An 18760-nucleotide genomic window follows, 5' to 3' on the forward strand; every position below is an offset into this window, starting at 1 on the left:
TTGCAAACGTCCGATCAATTCAAAGAAATTATCAACCGCTAAAGTCTGGTGTTTATCTTAGGCCACTTTTTCTAATGTTAAACGGTGCCTACAATATTACTGATTAGACATTTTATACCTTTATAACAGCATTTGAATGATTGCACCTTGGGGTTTACCGGCATTAACATGGTGTCAGAAGAAAGTCTATTGTGGATCTTTGGTGTCGTGTTTATGAGAAATTACTACACAAATTTCGATATCGCCATCAACCGTGTTGGATTCGCAACATAGGCACCGGTTTCACAGTGATGATAATCAAACCCATCTTGAGCAGTAGTAACAAAAAAACTGTGTCGTTAATATACAAATTAAAATAAATTTATAATCAAATGTAAATAACATATTTCCGTTGCAAGTGATTTTTCTTGTTTTGCTGATTATGTGTCTGCTTGAAAATACACTTAATCAAGAAACAGTTTACAAAATGTAATAACTTTATGTTCATTTGAATATGGAGTAGACACTTTTGATTGTGTTTTACATCAACTTAATTCCAGTAGAACAAATTGCAGGCTGTTGATCGCGCACCGTATCACGATATGTATTTCTATGTAAATCCACAGATATCTTGCTGAGAGCTCAGTGGGTTGGTTCCGTGCGCGCGAAATGTTGGCTTTACATAGAAATATATTTTGTGCTCATCACATTCATGATTATGACGTGGTTTAGAAACTCACGGGAGTTGAACCAAGGATCACAAACCCATCATCATAAGGGGACGCATCTTCAATACAAAAGAAGCCCCGATCCACCAGGCGACATTACTTCCAAGGTATAAGTTTTTTTGATTGAGGAACATCGATGGTTAGAACTTTGGAAACTAATGTATAAATATAATACATATACTCACACTTTGTTCAGCTTTCGCCTCGTTCAGCAACAACAGCCGATGAGAAAGCAAGTATGTAGGTAACAAAATCTTCTCTCATCGTCTGCGTAAACAAGTGTAGAAACGTAAGAAGGCTTCTTTTTGGAAATTAATATTTATGATGATTGTTTTAACAAAACTGACGAAACATTATTGCTTGCCATTAAGCTTTAATCCTATGCTGTTTACTTCATGGTCAGCAGAAACACGAAAATCACAATTGCTGACCAACGACGTCGTGACGTCATCGTCAACTAAGTGTTAACTTGTCTTGCAGTTTTAATCCAGCTCTATCGAATCGTTGAAGGAAGTGCCTGGTCGCCTTATAAAAGGAGCGTGGGCTCGTTTTGCAAATCATTACCATCTTGTTCCACGGATATACTGTATAACAAGAAAGCTTTATCAACAGCAAGCAAATCAAAGGTATGTCTAGATTTAGATTTGTAAGTTTTTGATCAACATTGTCATATTTCAAGAAATTAAGTTTGATGTTTTTAGATGAATTTAATGATTTTTGCTCTTTTGTGCATCTTTGTCGTATCAACTCAGGCTGTCAAGTATTATCCTGGTAAGATCAACTTTCCTAATTGAAATTTTTTTGTGTTGATAATTCAAAATCTTGAAGTAAATGAACTAAGTGGAAATGTCCATGCAAAACAGTAGTTGGCAAGATTTCCATTAAATGAAGGTTTGTTCTCTTTCAGTTACTCTCAACAATCTCGGATGTTGGGCGGACAATGGAAATAGAGCAATCCCTACAAGAGAAGGAGATCCGATTCTTGATGGAGCAAGTTATCAAGCAAGAGTGAATGCGATCGCAAAATGTGCCAGAGTCGCTCACAACAATGGCGATGACGTATTCGCTGTCCAGGTATAATTCCTATATAAAACAATTAGTGGTTAAACATTTTCCAAAACTGGTAAATGTTATATGATAAAATCGTTAAAAAAAGTTCGTCGGGTGCTAGTCTTAACCCACCGAAAATAATTACTGAAGTTTACTGCATATTCTCATCGTATTTTGGACCTAAATCAGTTTTCGTTCCATTGAAATTAATAGAACGGAGGTTGGTGTGCAAGTTCTGCCACAGCAAGAAACACATACAGAAAGTACGGAAAAAGCACAGCTTGCGCAACTGACGGAGAAGGTGGAGGTTGGGGAAACCAAGTTTACGAAATCGCCACAATTTCACAAGGTATATCTTGCTTTAAGGGTTTTTCTTCTCGCTATCCGTAAATGCACGTTTGTGTAATTTGTCAGTAAATTTACGCTGATATTTTGTTCACTAGTGAAACTTACTGAATTGGGTTGTTGGCGGGACACCTCAGATCGTGCCATCCCCACACTTGAAGGATTGGAACGAGTTCTCGACGGACCATATAAAAGCCGTAACGAGGCGATCGCCAAATGTGTGCAAGCCGCCTACTCCCGTGGATACAACATCATTGCGTTGCAGGACGGTGGTTGGTGCGCCGGATCACGTGATGCAGTGGAGACTTACAAGAAATATGATGAGAGTCACGCCTGCCCTGCTTCTGGAAAGGGTGGGGGTTGGGCAAACCAAGTTTATCGAATCGACGTTGAAGTTACCACGTAAGTGGAAGTTGTTGTGACTGCAAGATGTGTCAAGCTATTCGATCTTGGCACAAATCAAATCATGTTTATTGGGCGAAAAAAAAGCAACTACGCGTAAGAACAATATATAAAGAAACAAAGAATAAAAAACAATACATTGGACATTGGTTCTTTTCATTTTTTGTTATTGTTTGTAACTCCATGATTTTTGTTTCAGAACGTACTAATTCAGACCACTGCTGCATGGAAACGAGAACACCATTCCTGATATATCTTACATTATATCATGTTTATAACAATTATAAAGGAAAATTTGTCAAATAAATGACACATGTAACCGAAAATCAATTTTGTTTTTTTTGTATTATACAATACCACTCAGTACTTAGGAGGAGAATTAAATACCAATAAATAAGACGCTGTTGCAGACATTTAAACATTACAGATGAAAGATAACGACAAACCAATGGCCATAAAACTTATTCTTGCATAGTTTTCGTGGACAACCAAACAACGTCATAATAACGCAGTAATATTTCATGCAATGGCATGATTGGCAGGATCGCCCCACTGCGCAGGTCCTTGCCTGGCGATCACAGCTATCGTATCGCGATCATTAGGTTTGCAGGTTTACGGGGTATATTGTGACCAAGGTACACTGGTGCGTAAGCGCATAACTTGCCAGGCAACCTTCACATACTGATTACGGTGATACAGATCCCCTACGTATATGTAACGGTCGCCTGGCAAGTTGTGCGCTTGCGCACATGTGAAGTTGCCTGGCAAGTTGTGCGCTTGCGCACCAGTGTGCCTTGGCCACAATATACCCCGTGAAACCACTGAGCTCCTGTAGCTCAGTTGGTAGACCGTCGGGCCTGGTTAGCCCAGGGTCGTGAGTTCAAACCTCACCAGGAGCTGGCTGATCCAGCTAGGCTGCAATGCCTGGGCTGCCAAGCCTGCAAACCCAATGTCATAATATTGATTTTAAGTTATCCCTGACTTTTTCAGTCGTCTCTGGTTTATCAGTTTAGGTTGTTGCCTGGCCAATAAACAAGGAATAGAAGGAATTAGAGGGCTTACATTATTATCAATAAAGTATCTTTGCCATTTTCATGAAAAGGCACCTTTAAAATCCATTTGGCTTTGACACCGAAAGGGTTAAAAACCACTCATTGAAAAAAGACCCATCAACGGTCATCGGGAAACAAGCGGAACAGTCACCAGGTGCATTATTGCAGAGGGCCTTGAAAACAGGATTTCTCCACTTTGATACCCATAAATATCCTTTACTATACGATTGTGATCACCAGATGGTTGATTTGTCAAAGGATGTTGTTTGGATCATAAATAAAGCAAAAAATGATTTTCTTTGTGTTCAATTGTTTTCTTGTGCCAAAATCAAGTCTTATATATGTAAATTAAAATTTTATGCATGACTGTACATAGACAAGGAAAATAATGTAATGCAAATAAACACAAACATAACAATAATATATACTACCTTCAGTACAGTATAATTTTTTTGTTTACCAGTTCCTCCCATGTAGTCTGATTTTTTTTCATTAAATTTTCACCAATTTCAGTCAAAACATACAAAGGTGCTTTGATAATAAAAATTGCAGTGCTGCATTTTTAATGTTATGACAAAATTTGTTAGTTTAATTACTTTAAACGCTATTGCTGTTGATAAATACAACTACGTGGTGATAATTGCATAAGGAACTGATTCTGATTCGCTTACTCGAGTTAAAAGAGCAGAACCCAATCAAAAACCAAAATAATATTAATGATATAATTTACGACCAGTGACAGAAAACTCCCGGTTATGAGGTTTTGTATCAATGAATGAGAATGTTGACGCTGCTGTTGACAGTCCGTGCAACTATTACTGGTACAACACATTTTTATCAAATTTCCAAACGCCGAAGATCAAAAATCTTAATTGAAATAAAATAAAACTCGGTGAGTCGATTCCATCTTTGTGTTTGTGGCAATATTCTTCAGTGAAGTAAAGTCGTGATGTAGTGCAAGATTCCTTTACGGATTTAAATAGCTTCCAATGGATTTAACTGAGGAATTAGGAAAGATCGATCTAAAACCACTAATTATAAAAAAAAACGTGGTAATGGTTTCGTAGGCACAATATCTTTTTCTAATGGAAAAAAAGAATGACATTACTTGGAAAACTCCGGGTAACAGACATCGCAAAATTCATGAAACTTTTACCGGCATTTGGCTTTGTTTTTGGAGTAGTTGCGGGCAGCCTGACCAACTAAACCACGTCTGGCCTAAACTCTGTGAGGTCGAACGAAACTTGATTAATATTTCTAATTGGAGTTTTAAATTCAGAAACATTCGAAAAAGGCTGGAGGAATGACAAGAAATTCTTCGACGAATCTAAAGTTATGAGACAAAGTCTGAATTCCACGCAATCATAATAAAAAGAAGTTAATGTCGAAATTTGTTTAGATAGGCCCTTAACTGAAACAGGACTCTGTGGTACGTGCTGGTAATTTCGTATACAGTGGCCGCAACAATAGAACCATTGACACGCATTCAGTGGCACATACAGGGCCATAAGCCTGGCCGGCAGCGAAAATGTCTTGTTTGGTATTTTCTGTTGTGCGTGGCAGGCTGTTATTCGAGCACCGTATCGCGATATGTATTTCTGTGTAAATCTATAGCTATCCTGCAGTCAGCTCAGTGGGTTGATGTTTCAGTACGCTCGCTGTGTTGACTTTACATAGAAATAAATATCGTGCTAATCACATTCATGATTATGACGTGGTTTAGACACTCACGGCGAGTTTAAACAAAGGATCACAAACCCATCATGAGGGGACGCATCTTCAATACAAAAATGCCCCGATCCACCAGGCGACATTACTTCTCAGGTATAAAAACTTTTGACTTGATGAACATCGATGGTTAGAACATTGGAAACTAATGTATAAATATAATACATGTACTCACACTTTGTTCAGTTTTCGCCTCGTTCAGCAACAACAGCCGATAAGAAAGCAAGTATGTAGGTTACAAAATCTTCTCTCATCGTTTGCGTAAACAAGTGTAGAAACGTAAGAAGGCTTCTTTTTGGAAATTAATATTTATGATGATTGTTTTAACAAAACTGACGAAACATTATTGCTTGCCATTAAGCTTTAATCCTATGCTGTTTACTTCATGGTCAGCAGAAACACGAAAATCACAATTGCTGACCAACGACGTCGTGACGTCATCGTCAACTAAGTGTTAACTTGTCTTGCAGTTTTAATCCAGCTCTATCGAATCGTTGAAGGAAGTGCCTGGTCGCCTTATAAAAGGAGCGTGGGCTCGTTTTGCAAATCATTACCATCTTGTTCCACGGATATACTGTATAACAAGAAAGCTTTATCAACAGCAAGCAAATCAAAGGTATGTCTAGATTTAGATTTGTAAGTTTTTGATCAACATTGTCATATTTCAACTTCGTCTAGAAATTAAGTTTGATGTTTTTAGATGAATTTAATGATTTTTGCTCTTTTGTGCATCTTTGTCGTATCAACTCAGGCTGTCAAGTATTATCCTGGTAAGATCAACTTTCCTAATTGAAATTTTTTTGTGTTGATAATTTAAAATCTTGAAGTAAATGAACTAAGTGGAAATGTCCATGCAAAACAGTAGTTGGCAAGATTTCCATTAAATGAAGGTTTGTTCTCTTTCAGTTACTCTCAACAATCTCGGATGTTGGGCGGACAATGGAAATAGAGCAATCCCTACAAGAGAAGGAGATCCGATTCTTGATGGAGCAAGTTACCAAGCAAGAGTGAATGCGATCGCAAAATGTGCCAGAGTCGCTCACAACAATGGCGATGACGTATTCGCTGTCCAGGTATAATTCCTATATAAAACAATTAGTGGTTAAACATTTTCCAAAACTGGTAAATGTTATATGATAAAATCGTTAAAAAAAGTTCGTCGGGTGCTAGTCTTAACCCACCGAAAATAATTACTGAAGTTTACTGCATATTCTCATCGTATTTTGGACCTAAATCAGTTTTCGTTCCATTGAAATTAATAGAACGGAGGTTGGTGTGCAAGTTCTGCCACAGCAAGAAACACATACAGAAAGTACGGAAAAAGCACAGCTTGCGCAACTGACGGAGAAGGTGGAGGTTGGGGAAACCAAGTTTACGAAATCGCCACAATTTCACAAGGTATGTCTTGCTTTGAGGGTTTTTCTTCTCGCTATCCGTAAATGCACGTTTGTGTAATTTGTCAGTAAATTTACGCTGATATTTTGTTCACTAGTGAAACTTACTGAATTGGGTTGTTGGCGGGACACCTCAGATCGTGCCATCCCCACACTTGAAGGATTGGAACGAGTTCTCGACGGACCATATAAAAGCCGTAACGAGGCGATCGCCAAATGTGTGCAAGCCGCCTACTCCCGTGGATACAACATCATTGCGTTGCAGGACGGTGGTTGGTGCGCCGGATCACGTGATGCAGTGGAGACTTACAAGAAATATGATGAGAGTCACGCCTGCCCTGCTTCTGGAAAGGGTGGGGGTTGGGCAAACCAAGTTTATCGAATCGACGTTGAAGTTACCACGTAAGAGAAAGTTGTGGTGACTGCAAGATATGTCAAGTTATTCGACCTTGGCACAAATCAAATTATGTTTATTGGGCGAAAAAAAATCAACTAAGCGTAAGAACAATATACAAAGAAATAAAGACAATTACAATACATCGGACATTTCTTTTTTTAGTTTTTTGTTATTATTTGTAACCCCATGATTTTTGTTTCAGAACGTACTAAATCAGACCACTGCTGCATGGAAATGAGAACACCATTCCTGATATATCTTACATTATATCATTTTCATAACAACTATAAAGGAAAAATTGGCAAATAAATGACACATGTAACCGAAAGTCAATTTTGTTTTTTTTTGTATTATGCAATACCACACAGTACTTAGGAGGATGATTAAATACCAACAAATAAGACGCTATTGCAGACATTTAAACATTACAGATGAAGGATAGCGACAAACCAATGGCCATAAAACTTATTCTCATAGTTGTTCGTGGACAACTAAACAATGTCATAATATTGATTTTAAGTTATCCCAGACTTTTTCAGTCGACTTGCTTTGTTTTAACAGTTTAGGTTGTTGCCTGGCCATTAAACAAGGAATAGAAGGAATAAGAGGGCTTACATTATTGTCAATAAAATATCTTTGTCATCTTTTTGAAACAAAAACACCTTAGAAATGCAGTCGTACTCAACCACGACTATCAGAGTCGCATGCGTCACCCAAGCCCCGTTTTTATGTGTCATTCAAGATCAGGAAATAAAATGCGGGGCCAGATTAAAAAACAAATTTTATTTCTTTGACGTCAGAAAACAAATTTTTGAAGTCTCCAATTTGGCTTGAAACCAAAAAGATTAAAAATCACTGCTTAAAAAAGGCCCATCAACGCTTATTGGGAAACAAGCGGAACAGTCGCCAGGTCCATTATTGCAGAGGGCCTTTAAAACAGTTTAATGTCGACTTAACCAAAGGACTACCCTGCATATTGTCATCAAGGATATAGCAGAACAGTGCATGAATATGGTTCCATCAGCACGACCCACCGTAGCAAAGCTCAAACGTGAATTGAAAAGTTGGTGGAAGGTTTTGGGTGATACTGAAACGAGACTGAATGCTCAAAAAGGTCCCTCTACTACAAACTTGCCTCTTTGGTTGGACATTCCATGGTACTCATTGAACACAGTGGTCATTAACCAAACTACAGAAGCAAAAGGGGGTATTTAAAATCTGTTTGTTCAGACCTTCTTCTCTGTTGCGCAATGATTACCTATGGTGTGTATTCACTGTTTTATTATTCACGAGGTAAATATTTTCAGTTCGAATCTTGTTTGAATTTGTTGTAATTACCTGACCTAGCAGTTACGCCTTAGCTACTTACAACTAAGTTAAAACTTTAACATTGTTGTGCTGTTAGGCAACAAAAAATCCAACCACACATTTTGTAATTACGAGCGCATGAAAAGTTCAAAGCAAGATCCGGATATCCTTGGCAAACCTAAAGGTAAAGCAAGCCTAGAAGATCAGAAAACAACTGTAAGAACTTTTACCGGGATTTAGCTTTGTTTTCGGAGTAGTTGCGGGCGGCCTGACCCACCAAACCACGTCTGGCTTAAACTCTGTGACGTAAAACGAAACATGATTAGTATTTTTATTTCCGAAGCTTTTTTTGTGAAAGAATTACCATCATATACGTGCAAAAGAATCATAATAATTATTGAGATATGCAGACTGGGTATACCCACTGTCTCGACCTGGAAGGTCTCATCAGTGCAGCTGTTGATTGTGGCACTGCGCTCATTTTTATACTCACTGGGAACACAGATTTCCACTTTGTGGTACCTTTACTAACCATCACTGACGCATTCATAATAACTCACCCACATGACCCGATTACTTCAAATGTTTATAATCTTGTGTCCAATTGCTGTTTTTTTGTTGAAAATGCAGCAACTTCACCTACATCAACGCCTAAAAAAAGGAAACGTATTCAGACATCAAATTGGAGGAAAATACGATACCTAAAGTACTTTATTCATCCGGTAATCATTCAAAATTTTTTGGACTTACGGTTTCGTAATGTGGCTGCAACATTACAAACGTTTCATTGGCGGTCTAATAGTTACCGGTGTGTCTTGTCCACTGTATATCTGCACACAGGTCTATGTAGCTTAGTATATAAGAAGTTGGTCCAGAGTGCCCAGCGTAATTAATTAAAACCTTGCCAGAAGCAAGATTTTCTAGAGTCTTGTCTAGTGTGTGTCTTGACTTTGATTCAGTTACAGTAACAATGACATTATCACCTACAGTATTTTGTGCAATGCTGAAATCTCAGTTACAGATTTTAACAAAAACGATATCCATAAAAACGGAAATACTAGAAACTATATTATTACTGTTTCTTCAGGTAACACAGATGATCAAACTGACCCGTCCCCGGACATAAATACTAAAAAAAGTGCTCCTGCAAACGTTTATTTCGGTACTGTATGCGGTTACGTGTCTTTTTGTGCAAGTAAAAAAATCTAAGCGTATTTTCCCAAAATGATTTGTGTTGCTGCAATTTTAAATTCAGAAATATCCGAAAAAGCCTGAGGGAAAGATAAGAAATTCTTCGACGAATCTAATGGTATGACACAAAGTCTGAATTTGTTTAGATAGGCCGTTAAATGAAACACGACTCTGTGGTACGTACTAATAATTTCGTATACATTGGCCGCAACAGTAGAACCATTGACCCGCATTCAGTGGCAAGTCCAGGGCCATAAACCTGGCGGGCAGCGAAAATGTCTTGTTTGGTATTTTCTGTTGTGCGTGACAGGCTGTTGATCGCGCACTGTATCACGATATACATTTGTATGTAAATCCACAGCTATCTTGCTGACAGCTCAGTGGGTTGGTTCAGTGCGCTCGCTGTGTTGATTTTACATAGAAATATGTTTTGTGCTAATCATATTCATGACTATGATGTTTAGATCCTCACGGGAAGTGAACCAAGGATCACAAACCCATCACGAGAGTACGCATCTTCAACACAAAAGATGCCCCGATCCACCAGGCGACATTACTTCCAAGGTATAAGTTTTTTTGATTGATGAACATCGATGGTTAGAACATTGGAAACTACTGTATACATATAATACATGTACTCACTCTTTGTTCAGTTTTCGCCTCGTTCAGCAACAACAGCCGATAAGAAAGCAAGTATGTAGGTTACAAAATCTTCTCTCATCGTCTGGTAAACAAGTGTAGAAACGTAAGAAGGCTTCTTTTGGAAATTAATATTTATGATGATTGTTTTTAACAAAACTGACGACACATTATTGCTTGCCATTAAGCTTTAATCCTATGCTGTTTACTCCATGGTCAGCAGAAACACGAAAATCACAATTGCTGACCAACGACGTCGTGAAGTCATCGTCAACTAAGTGTTAACTTGTCATGCAGTTTTAGTCCAGCTCTATCGAATCGTTAAAGGAAGTGCCTGGTCGCCTTATAAAAGGAGCGTGGGCTCGTTTGCAAATCATTACCATCTTGCTCAACGGATACACTGTATAACAAGAACGCTTTATCAACAGCAAGCAAATCAAAGGTATGTCAAGAATTGGATTTCTAAATTTTTCATTAACATTGTCATATTTCAAAATCGTCTAGAAATTAAGTTTGAATTTTTTAGATGAATTTGATGATTTTTGCTCTTTTGTGCATCTTTGTTGTATCAACTCAGGCTGTCAAGTATTATCCTGGTAAGATCAACTTTCCTAATTAAAATATTTTTGTATTTATAATTTAAAATCTTAAAGTAAATGAACTAAGTGTAAATGTCCATGCAAAACAGTAGTTGGCAAGATTTCCATTAAATGAAGGTCTGTTCTCTTTCAGTTACTCTCAACAATCTCGGATGTTGGGCAGACAATGGAAACAGAGCAATCCCTACAAGAGAAGGAGATCCGATTCTTGATGGAGCAAATTACAAAGCAAGAGTGAATGCGATCGCAAAATGTGCCAGAGTCGCTCACAACAATGGTGATGACGTATTCGCTGTCCAGGTATAATTCCTATATAAAACAATTAGTGGTTAAACATTTTTCAAAACTGGTAAATGTTATATGATAAAATCGTTAAAAAAAGTTCGTCGGATGCTAGTCTTAACCCACAGAAAATAATTACTGAAGTTTACTGCATATTCACATCGTATTTTGGACCTAAATCAGTTTTCGTTCCATTGAAATTTATAGAACGGAGGTTGGTGTGCAAGTTCTGCCACAGCAAGAAACACATATAGAAAATACGGAAAAAGCACAGCTTGCGCAACTGACGGAGAAGGTGGAGTTCGGGGAAACCAAGTTTACGAAATCGCCACAATTTCACAAGGTATGTCTTGCTTTAAGGGTTTTCCGTTCGCTATCCGTAAATGCACGTTTGAGCACTTTGTCAGTAAATTTACGCTGATATTTTGTTCACTAGTGAAACTTACTGAATTGGGTTGTTGGCGGGACACCTCAAATCGCGCCATCCCCACACTTGAAGGATTGGAACGAGTTCTCGACGGACCATATAAAAGCCGTAACGAGGCGATCGCCAAATGTGTGCAAGCCGCCTACTCCCGTGGATACAACATCATTGCGTTGCAGGATGGTGGTTGGTGCGCCGGATCACGTGACGCAGTGGAGACGTACAAGAAATATGATGAGAGTCACGCCTGCCCTGCTTCTGGAAAGGGTGGGGGTTGGGCAAACCAAGTTTATCGAATCGACGTTGAAGTTACCACGTAAGTGGAAGTTGTTGTGACTGCAAGATGTGTCAAGCTATTCGATCTTGGCACAAATCAAATCATGTTTATTGGGCGAAAAAAAAGCAACTACGCGTAAGAACAATATATAAAGAAACAAAGAATAAAAAACAATACATTGGACATTGGTTCTTTTAATTTTTTGTTATTGTTTGTAACTCCATGATTTTTGTTTCAGAACGTACTAAATCAGACCACTGCTGCATGGAAATGAGAACACCATTCCTGATATATCTTACATTATATCATTTTCATTACAACTATAAAGGAAAAATTGGCAAATAAATGACACATGTAACCGAAAGTCAATTTTGTTTTTTTTGTATTATACAATACCACACAGTACTTAGGAGGATGATTAAATACCGACAAATAAGACGCTATTGCAGACATTTAAACATTACAGATGAAGGATAGCGACAAACCAATGGCCAGAAAACTTATTCTCATAGTTGTTCGTGGACAACTAAACAATGTCATAATATTGATTTGAGGTTATCCCAGACTTTTTCAGTCGACTTGCTCTGTTTTAACAGTTTAGGTTGTTGCCTGGCCATTAAACAAGGAATAGAAGGAATAAGAGGGCTTACATTATTGTCAATAAAATATCTTTGTCATCTTTTTGAAACAAAAACACCTTAGAAATGCAGTCGTACTCAACCACGACTATCAGAGTCGCATGCGTCACCCAAGCCCCGTTTTTATGTGTCATTCAAGATCAGGATATAAAATGCGGGGCCAGATTAAAAAACAAATTTTATTTCTTTAACGTCAGAAAACAAATTTTTAAACTTAAAGTTTCCAATTTGACTTTGAAACCCAAAAGGTTCAAAACCACTGCTTGAAAAACGACCCATTAACGGTTATTGGGAAACAAGCGAAACATTCGCCAGGTGCATTATTGCAAAGGGCCTTGAAAACAGGATGTCTCTACTTTCATACCCATAAATATCCTATACTATACGATTGTGATTACCAGATGGTTGTTTTGTCAAAGAATGTTGTTTTGATTATAAATAAACAGAAAATTGATTTTCTTTGGGTTCTAGTGTTTTCTTGTGCCAAAATCAAGTCTTATATGTGCATTTTAAAGTTTTATGCATAACTGCACATAGACAAAGAAAATAATGTAATACAAATAAACACAAACATAATAATGATATACACTACCTCCAGTACAGTACAATTTTTTATTTACCAGTTCCTCCCTTGTATTCTGCTTTCTTTTTCAATTAATTTTCACCAATTTCGGTCAAAACACACAAAGGTGCTTTGATAAGAAAAATTGCAGTGTCGCATTTTTTAATGTTAAGGCAAAATTTGTTGTCTTAATTACGATAAACGCAATTGCTGGTGATAAGTACGACTACGTGGTGATAATTGCATAAGGAACTTATTCCGATTCGCTTACTCGAGCTAAAAGTGCAGAACCCAATCAAAAACCATAATAATATTAATCATTGAATTTACAAGCAGTGGCAGAAAACTCCCGGTTATGACGTTTGGCATGAATGAATAAGAATGTTCTGTTGATAGTCCGTGCAACTAATACTGGCACAACGCATTTTTAGCAAATTTCTAAACATCGAAGAGTAAAAATCTGAATTGAAACAAAACGAAACTCGGTGAGTCGATTCCATCTTTGTGTTTGCGGCAATATTCTTCAGTGAAGCAAAGTCATGATGTAGTGCAATATTCCTTTACGGATTTAAATAGCTTCCAATGGGTTTAACTGAGGCATTAGGAAAGATCAATCTAAAACCAGTAATTATAAAAATAACGTAGTAACGGTTTCGTAGGCACAATATCATTTTCTAATGGAAAAAACAATGACATCACTTGGAAAGCTCCGGGTAACAGACATTGCAAAATTCATGAAATGCGACAGCAACAAAAAATCTGATTGTTGAATAACCTTTAACGGGGTGCAAGTAAACAATACTCAAAAATACAACAAAGTTTTGTAGGTTGCACAGCATGCTTGGAGTCTTGCAGAAAATCGAATACGATAATATTGTCCGGGTTCTCGGGTACGCCAAGTGGAAATCTTTCCTTGGAGTTGTCATGGAGTACTTTCCAAGGGGAAATCTTCAACAACTGATCTCAAATAACTCGATTGAGATCGACAACATTCTCTTGTTTAGTTTAGTTTCGGATGTTGTTGATGGATTATTCCACCTACATAAGTTCACCAGCTACAAACGAATGACAGATAGTTGCTTGGCCCTCGACAAGATCCTTGTCACTGAAAACATGCGTGCCAAAATTAATTGCGTGAATGCAAATAATTTGGAGTTTTCGGCAGCACCGAAAATTATCAAAACCCCGAGATTTTCTACAATTAACAAGGAAGACGTATATAGTATGGTGAAATGTTGACTTAACCAAAGGACTACCCTGCATATTGTCATCAAGGATATAGCAGAACAGTGCATGGATATGGTTCCATCAGCACGACCCACCGTAGCAAAGCTCAAACGTGAATTTTGAAGTTGGTGGAAGGTTTTGGGTGATACTGAAACGAGGCTGAATGCTCAAAAAGGTCCCTCTGCCACAAACTTGCCTCTTGGGTTGGACATTCCATGGTACTCATTGAACACAGTGGTCATTAACCAAACTACAGAAGCAAAAGGAGGTATTTAAAATCTGTTTGTTCAGACCTTCTTCTCTGTTGCGCAATGATTACCTATGGTGTGTATTCACTATTTTATTATTCACGGGGTAAATATTTTCAGTTCGACTCCTGTTTGAATTTGTTGTAATCACCTGACCTAGCAGTTACGCCTTAGCTCCTTACAACTAAGTTAAAACTTTAACATTGTTGTGCTGTTAGGCAACAAAAAATCCAACCACACATTTTGTAATTACGAGCGCATGAAAAGTTCAAAGCAAGATCCGGATATCCTTGGCAAACCTAAAGGTAAAGCAAGCCTAGAAGATCAGAAAACAACTGTAAGAACTTTTACCCGGATTTACCTTTGTTTTCGGAGTATTTGCGGGCGGCCTGACCCACCAAACCACGTCTGGCTTAAACTCTGTGACGTAAAACGAAACATGATTAGTATTTTTATTTCCGAAGCTTTTTTTGTGAAAGAATTACCATCATATACGTGCAAAAGAATCATAATAATTATTGAGATATGCAGACTGGGTATACCCAATGTCTCGACCTGGAAGGTCTCATCAGTGCAGCTGTTGATTGTGGCACTGCGCTCATTTTTATACTCACTGGGAACACAGATTTCCACTTTGTGGTACCTTTACTAACCATCACTGACGCATTCATAATAACTCACCCACATGACCCGATTACTTCAAATGTTTATAATCTTGTGTCCAATTGCTGTTTTTTTGTTGAAAATGCAGCAACTTCACCTACATCAACGCCTAAAAAAAGGAAACGTATTCAGACATCAAATTGGAGGAAAATACGATACCTAAAGTACTTTATTCATCCGGTAATCATTCAAAATTTTTTGGACTTACGGTTTCGTAATGTGGCTGCAACATTACAAACGTTTCATTGGCGGTCTAATAGTTACCGGTGTGTCTTGTCCACTGTATATCTGCACACAGGTCTATGTAGCTTAGTATATAAGAAGTTGGTCCAGAGTGCCCAGCGTAATTAATTAAAACCTTGCCAGAAGCAACATTTTCTAGAGTCTTGTCTAGTGTGTGTCTTGACTTTGATTCAGTTACAGTAACAATGACATTATCACCTACAGTATTTTGTGCAATGCTGAAATCTCAGTTACAGATTTTAACAGAAACGATATCCATAAAAACGGAAATACTAGAAACTATATTATTACTGTTTCTTCAGGTAACACAGATGATCAAACTGACCCGTCCCCGGACATAAATACTAAAAAAAGTGCTCCTGCAAACGTTTATTTCGGTACTGTATGCGGTTACGTGTCTTTTTGTACAAGTAAAAAAATCTAAGCGTATTTTCCTAAAATGATTTGTGTTGCTGCAATTTTAAATTCAGAAATATCCGAAAAAGCCTGAGGGAAAGATAAGAAATTCTTCGACGAATCTAATGGTATGACACAAAGTCTGAATTTGTTTAGATTGGCCGTTAAATGAAACACGACTCTGTGGTACGTACTAATAATCTCGTATACATTGGCCGCAACAGTAGAATCATTGACCCGCATTCAGTGGCAAGTCCAGGGCCATAAACCTGGCGGGCAGCGAAAATGTCTTGTTTGGTATTTTCTGTTGTGCGTGACAGGCTGTTGATCGCGCACTGTATCACGATATACATTTGTATGTAAATCCACAGCTATCTTGCTGACAGCTCAGTGGGTTGGTTCAGTGCGCTCGCTGTGTTGATTTTACATAGAAATATGTTTTGTGCTAATCATATTCATGACTATGATGTTTAGATCCTCACGGGAAGTGAACCAAGGATCACAAACCCATCATGAGAGTACGCATCTTCAACACAAAAGATGCCCCGATCCACCAGGCGACATTACTTCCAAGGTATAAGTTTTTTTGATTGATGAACATCGATGGTTAGGACATTGGAAACTAATGTATAAATATAATACATATACTCACTCTTTGTTCAGTTTTCGCCTCGTTCATCAACAACAGCCGATAAGAAAGCAAGTATGTAGGCTTCGAGATCTTCTCTCATCGTTTGCGTAAACAAGTGTACAAACGTAAGAAGGCTTCTTTTGAAAATTAATATTTATGCTGATTGTTCTCAAGAAAACTAACGACTCATTATTGCTTGCCATTGAGCTTTAATCCTATGCTCTTTATTCCATGGTCAGCAGAAACACGAAAATCACAATTGCTGATCAACGACGTCGTGACGTCATCGACAACTAAGTGTTAACTTGTCATGCAGTTTTAGTCCAGCTCTATCGCATCGTTGAAAGAAGTGCCTGGTCGCCTTATAAAAGGAGCGTGGACTCGTTTTGCAAATCATTACCATCTTGTTCAACGGATATACTGTATAACAAGAAAGCTTTATCAACAGCAAGCAAATCAAAGGTATGTCTAGAATTAGATTTGTAAATTTGTTATCAATATTGTCACATTTCAAAATCGTCTAGAAGTTCAGTTTGATTTTTTTAGATGAATTTGATGATTTTTGCTCTTTTGTGCATCTTTGTCGTATCAACTCAGGCAGTCAAGTATTATCCTGGTAAGGTCAACTTTCCTAATTTAAATATTTTTGTGTTAATAATTTAAAATCTTAAAGTAAATGAACTAAGTGTAAATGTCCATGCAAAACAGTAGTTGGCAAGATTTCCATTAAATGAAGGTCTGTTCTCTTTCAGTTACTCTCAACGATCTCGGATGTTGGGCAGACAATGGAAACAGAGCAATCCCTACAAGAGAAGGAGATCCGATTCTTGGTGGAGCAAATTACAAAGCAAGAGTGAATGCGATCGCAAAATGTGCCAGAGTCGCTCACAACAATGGCGATGACGTATTCGCTGTCCAGGTATAATTCTTATATAAAACAATTAGTGGTTAAACATTTTCCAAAACTGGTAAATGTTATATGATAAAATCGTTAAAAAAAGTTCGTCGGATGCTAGTCTTAACCCACCGAAAATAATTACTGAAGTTTACTGCATATTCTCATCGTATTTTGGACCTAAATCAGTTTTCGTTCCATTGAAATTTATAGAACGGAGGTTGGTGTGCAAGTTCTGCCACAGCAAGAAACACATACAGAAAATACGGAAAAAGCACAGCTTGCGCAACTGACGGAGAAGGTGGAGGTTGGGGAAACCAAGTTTACGAAATCGCCACATTTTCACAAGGTATATCTTGCTTTAAGGGTTTTCCGTGAGCACTTTGTCAGTAAATTTACGCTGATATTTTGTTCACTAGTGAAACTTACTGAATTGGGTTGTTGGCGGGACACCTCAAATCGTGCCATCCCCACACTTGAAGGATTGGAACGAGTTCTCGACGGACCATATAAAAGCCGTAACGAGGCGATCGCCAAATGTGTGCAAGCCGCCTACTCCCGTGGATACAACATCATTGCGTTGCAGGACGGTGGTTGGTGCGCCGGGTCACGTGATGCAGTGGAGACGTACAATAAATATGATGAGAGTCACGCCTGCCCTGCTTCTGGAAAGGGTGGGGGTTGGGCAAACCAAGTTTATCGAATCGACGTTGAAGTTACCACGTAAGAGAAAGTTGTTGTGACTGCAAGATATGTCAAGTTATTCGACCTTGGCACAAATCAAATTATGTTTATTGGGCGAAAAAAAAGAAACTAAGCGTAAGAACAATATACAAAGAAATAAAGACAATTACAATACATCGGACATTTCTTTTTTTAATTTTTTGTTATTGTTTGTAACTCCATGATTTTTGTTTCAGAACGTACTAAATCAGACCACTGCTGCATGGAAATGAGAACACCATTCCTGATATATCTTACATTATATCATTTTCATAACAACTATAAAGGAAAAATTGGCAAATAAATGACACATGTAACCGAAAGTCAATTTTTTTTTTGTATTATGCAATACCACACAGTACTTAGGAGGATGATTAAATACCGACAAATAAGACGCTGTTGCAGACATTTAAACATTACAGATGAAAGATAGCGACAAACCAATGGCCATAAAACTTATTCTTGTAGTTTTCGTGGACAACCAAACAACGTCATAATAACGCAGTAATATTTCATGCAATGGCATGATTGGCAGGATCGCCCCACTGCGCAGGTCCTTGCCTGGCGATCACAGCTATCGTATCGCGATCATTAGGTTTGTAGGTTTACGGGGTATATTGTGACCAAGGTACACTGGTGCGCAAGCGCACAACTTTGCCAGGCAACCTTCACATACTGATTACGGTGATAGAGATCCCCTACGCATATGTAAAGGTCGCCTGGCAAGTTGTGCGCTTGC

At 38.0% G+C, this 18760-nt stretch overlaps 2 protein-coding genes across 2 annotated transcripts; both read left to right on the forward strand.

Annotated features, from left to right (window-relative positions):
• The first annotated feature begins 1408 nt into the window (after nucleotides 1-1408).
• LOC145895272 (uncharacterized) lies at nucleotides 1409-2508 on the forward strand. Its single transcript, XM_082984050.1, has 4 exons — nucleotides 1409-1478; nucleotides 1615-1781; nucleotides 1971-2106; nucleotides 2201-2508. The coding sequence occupies exons 1-4, from the start codon at nucleotides 1409-1411 to the stop codon at nucleotides 2506-2508; spliced, it is 681 nt and encodes a 226-aa protein (XP_082840176.1).
• A 3476-nt stretch (nucleotides 2509-5984) lies between these two features.
• On the forward strand, nucleotides 5985-7084 carry LOC145895842 (uncharacterized). The gene is made up of 4 exons (XM_082984623.1): nucleotides 5985-6054; nucleotides 6191-6357; nucleotides 6547-6682; nucleotides 6777-7084. The coding sequence occupies exons 1-4, from the start codon at nucleotides 5985-5987 to the stop codon at nucleotides 7082-7084; spliced, it is 681 nt and encodes a 226-aa protein (XP_082840749.1).
• Nucleotides 7085-18760: the final 11676 nt, after the last annotated feature.

Source organism: Ascidia mentula, chromosome 3 (genome assembly GCF_947561715.1).
Source record: "Ascidia mentula chromosome 3, kaAscMent1.1, whole genome shotgun sequence".
In the NCBI taxonomy this organism is placed as follows: Eukaryota; Metazoa; Chordata; class Ascidiacea; order Phlebobranchia; family Ascidiidae; genus Ascidia; species Ascidia mentula.